Consider the following 4,362-nt stretch of genomic DNA (forward strand, 5'->3'; position numbering starts at 1 on the left):
TATACTTGCTTCTCAACCTTTTGCGACAAACTATGTCTTTATTAGTAAGACTTTGTTATTTCCATTTAGATATATAATACCTGCTTTTATTTTGTATCATCATTAGATTTCATTTGTACATACAAATGATCCGCTTTTTTTTATCTTATATTACTCTTTAGTTTATTCACTTGCTTTTAAATTTAAAAAGTTACAATATTATAGAATTTATTGTCACTTGTATCTTTCAGCTTATCCTTACTAGTTAACCCTAAAAAGAATATAGATCCAAAAATCAAATTTAATTATTTGGTTCAACATAATTCATCAGATTTTTCCAATCACATTCTTCAAATTCATCGACTGGGTCTCCAGCTCACCAATTTCCAAAAACGCATCACCTAACCAAAGTCCAATAACACAGACACCAGCAACCCTCTCTTCATCTTCTCAACTTCAGGACTACACATTCTTCAATATAAACTCACTTGTTTCTCAGTTTCTCTCCATAAAGAGGCTGTTTACCTTCGGTTCTCTCAGCCAAACCTGAAAAGACCCTTTTGTTAAAATCCCATTAGGGTTTCAACTACTGTGCTTTTGAAGGCAGCTCAGGGAATTGCATTGAAGGTTGCAGCGTTGAAACGCATACATTGTGAAATCTGAGTGAGTAAATGTTGCCTCATTTTCTCATTACAAGATTAACTTCATCCTTCACACACTACAAGAGCACCCAAATCCCATTGGGTTCTCTGCTGCAACACAGACACTATGTTTTTCTTTTTTCCTTCAATTCATTCACATCTGGTAGAGACAACCATAAAGGTGTCACCTTTACCGTATCTTACCTCATAAACTCATGTGGGTTGTCCCCAGAACTGGCTTACAAACTCTCCAACGGGGTCAGTTTAAAAACCCCCAATGGCCCAAATGCTGTTCTTGACACTCTCAAGGACTATGGATTCTCCAAAACTGAGGTTGCAAAACTTGTGGAGAAGCATCCCAGGGTGCTTGTTGCAAATGCAGAGAAGACCCTTTTGCCTAAACTGCAGTTCTTCCACTCTATTGGGGTTTCCAACACTGACATGTCTAAGATGATAATTAAAAACCCCTTAATCTTGCGGAGGAGCCTGGCAAAATTCCTTGTCCCTCTATGCAGGATGATCAGGCGTGTGGTTCATGATGATCTGGAAGTTGTTAAAGTTTTGAGAAAATCCCCATTTGCTTTCACATATGCTGACATGGTGAATGGCTTGGTTCCAAACATTGAGGTTTTGAGGCAGTCTGGTGTGCCTCAAGGTTCGATCTCTCTGCTGATGGTCCATTTTCCCAGTGTAGCATATGGGAAGCATTCCAGATTTGTGGAAGCTGTCAAGAGAGTTAAGAAATTTGGGTTTGATCCTTTGAAAACAGCATTTGTCATGGCTATCCAAGTGCTTTATAATATGCGAAAACTGGCATTGGAATTGAGATTTGAGATTTATGAGAGGTGGGGCTGGAACCGGGAAATGGCTCTTCAAGCGTTTGTGAAGTATCCCAATTTTATCAAGTTGTCTGATGAGATGGTTACAAAGAAAATGAATTTCCTAGTGAAAGACATGGGTTTGTCACCAGAATATATTGCTGCATATCCTACTGTTCTAGGCTACAACTTGGAGAAGAGGATTGTCCCTAGACTCTCAGTAATTAAAATCTTGAAATCAAAAGGTTTGGTTAAGAATAATTTGCAAAGTAGTTCCTTTTTGTGCATTACTGAGGAAATTTTTTTGAAGAAATTTGTCATTAATTTCCAGGAAGATTTGCCTCTCTTACCAGATGTCTACAAAGGTTTGATTCATCATGAGAATGTAATATAATTTTTGAAGGTTTCTGCAGCCTATTGTCCTAACTTTTAAATCCTCTATTTCTATGCTAATTTGAAATTGAGTTCTGTCTGCTTTTGCTTTTGTTGACATTCTGAGTTTTGTTACTTAAATAGAGGGATTTTTGGTCATTTTATAATCAAGTATATAAATCTGCTTACTAGTGATATTCTGTTTAATTATCTTGATTGTGTATCTATTTTCATTTTCAGTCAAATCAAATTGCACTTGGTGCTACCATTAGAATTCTTCAATAAATGAATTCTGTTCAGATGTCTTCCAAGCCCAAGCTTATGCTATACTCCCTTCAACTTGAAATTTGTCACTATATCTAGTTAGTGTGTCTGTGGGTGTAATACTGCATACTGTTATATGAAGTCATGGATGCAATATAGTTTTGAACATATGCCAACTACTGGTTTTCTTATTAAGGCTTATTAGTTATTAGTTATTACAAATTACAAGTATTGTTAGCAGTCAAAGTAGTGTTTCTATAATGATGGGTTTAATATCATTGACTCTTATTAGCAAAGATGTTATACTGATATTGATGGTTCTTTGCTTTGTATTAAAGAACAATATAAAAGATATTTTCTTTTTTCCCTATTTTTGATGACCTTTGGAATGAGAAGTGTAACATTGACATTACCTAGTAAGTCCTTTTAGCAATGGGGAAAAGGAAAGCAAAATCATCGGGACAACCCAGTAACCTAGAGTTGCAGAGTTCACATATGCACAATTTTTTGTTAGTTGAAACAACCAACAGAGCAGTAACTTCTAGTGATTGTGCTGATAAGGAAAGGAGTGCGTTATTGGAAGGCAAAGTGATGAACTCTGCCTAATCACACCAGGCCAACCAATTAATATCATTAGTTGTATTGCTATAGGACTTGGTGCTTCAAATAGTGTACTAAGCAAAGGGAATGCAAATGGACTCCATTTTGTGAAAGGTAGGATAGACTGCGTGGCTATTTTTCATAGGAAAATCCGAAAAAGAATGATGCCAAACTTGTTATTGTGTTCATTGCTTGTCATTGTTTGCGGGAATAATTACTTGTGAAAGTTTAACCAAACGAATCCCTTCTTTCATTCATTTTCTGCAGTGAAACAATATTCTTAATTAGATTTTAAACCCAAGCATCATTTAAATGATGCATTATATAAATATAATTTCATTAATAGTGAGGAAGATGATTAATTGTATATTAAAATAATTTAGACTCTTATTTAATCACAAATCATGAGAGGGTGCAGCGAAGAGTCTTTGGGTAATGGGGTACGAAGAAAAAAAATTTAATCACAAATCATGGATGAGTTTATTAATTTTTATAATAAATAACTTATTATATTAATTGTGATTTTTTTATTAGTTGATCAATATAAAATTATCTTACCTAGCATATAACTATTAAACTCATTTTTAATTGGACTGATGTTGCACACTAAATCTAATTTATGATAGTCATAAGACTTATCTATTTTTATTAATTATATTTATATTTATTACATCAAAATAATAAATGGACATACACGAATTTGTCCAAATATTTTAGGAATAATATTTTAGGAATAATTTGTATAGACATCTACTTTAAAAAAATATATATTATTTTTACAAGTAAAAGAATTATTTGTACATATTTATTTAAATCATATCATCAAAAAATAAAGAAAATGACAAAATTTGATTTTTTTTTAAAAATATATTTCAAATGCATTCAATAAATATTCTAATAAAGAAAATTGATAAATTTTAAAGTTATTTTAAAATAAATTCTAATGTATTAAAAAACACTGTTATTTGAAATTTATTTAAATAATATAAATAAATTAATATTGAGAAGAGGAATAAAAAAGTTTATAAGATAAAAAAAGTTTGTGTGAGAAGAAAAAACAAATATAACAACAGACGATGAAGAAAGTAGGAAAATCATATAAAAGCGAGTGAGAGAAAGGTAGGAACTATTTTTTTATTCATTTATTTCAAATATAAAAAAAAATAGTTCCTAACTTGAAACACAAAATTAAAGAGGTGAAAGGAGGATTACAAATTTCACAATCAAGGAAAGGAAAAAAATAAATATTTAAGTGAAAAATTCACATTACACCAAATAAAAAAAATAAAATTTTAAGAAACATGGAGAGAATATTAAATATAAATATATGAAAAAGAAAAAAAAATACATAGTTACTAACCTGATTGTTAGAAAGAGGAGCAAATTTGAAACAGTTTTTTCTTTCGAAAATGTCGATACATGATTCCTAGCATCATTATTTATCCGTTCCCGGAAATTTAATTTGCCTCACTCTTTACCTTTCAACTTCTCCCACATCAGTCACGTTTAAAATTGTTTAAATCCTCATTACCATTATGGTTGTAAAGGCATGGTGATGACTTTATTAAGTTTTACAAAACTGGAAAAAAATGAATTTATTAGACATAAAAACGACACACTAATATTTAGAAACGGCTAAATAATGATTTAATTCAATGGATATTAATATAATTTTTAATTCATTCAAA

General features: G+C 31.4%; 1 protein-coding gene across 2 annotated transcripts; it reads left to right on the forward strand.

Moving 5' to 3' along the window:
- Positions 1-286: 286 nt before the first annotated feature.
- LOC114395372 (transcription termination factor MTERF15, mitochondrial-like) lies at positions 287-2,444 on the forward strand. 2 transcript variants are annotated; one of them, XM_028357132.1, is made up of 2 exons: positions 287-1,803; positions 2,051-2,444. In XM_028357132.1, the coding sequence occupies exons 1-2, from the start codon at positions 651-653 to the stop codon at positions 2,080-2,082; spliced, it is 1,185 nt and encodes a 394-aa protein (XP_028212933.1). In that variant the 5' UTR covers positions 287-650; the 3' UTR covers positions 2,083-2,444. The 2 variants fall into 2 exon arrangements, with proteins under 2 accessions (XP_028212933.1, XP_028212934.1); XM_028357133.1 differs by having other exon boundaries at positions 288-1,683.
- Positions 2,445-4,362: the final 1,918 nt, after the last annotated feature.

The sequence above is a fragment of the Glycine soja genome, chromosome 18, assembly GCF_004193775.1.
Source record: "Glycine soja cultivar W05 chromosome 18, ASM419377v2, whole genome shotgun sequence".
NCBI classification, from domain to species: Eukaryota; Viridiplantae; Streptophyta; class Magnoliopsida; order Fabales; family Fabaceae; genus Glycine; species Glycine soja.

Excerpts from the sequence above, each read along its gene's own strand:
- LOC114395372 (XM_028357132.1), top strand. The coding sequence starts at position 651 with ATGTTGCCTCATTTTCTCATTACAAGATTAACTTCATCCTTCACACAC. Across the intron at positions 1,804-2,050 it reads CTTACCAGATGTCTACAAAG|TCAAATCAAATTGCACTTGG; the intron begins GTTTGATTCATC and ends TTTCATTTTCAG.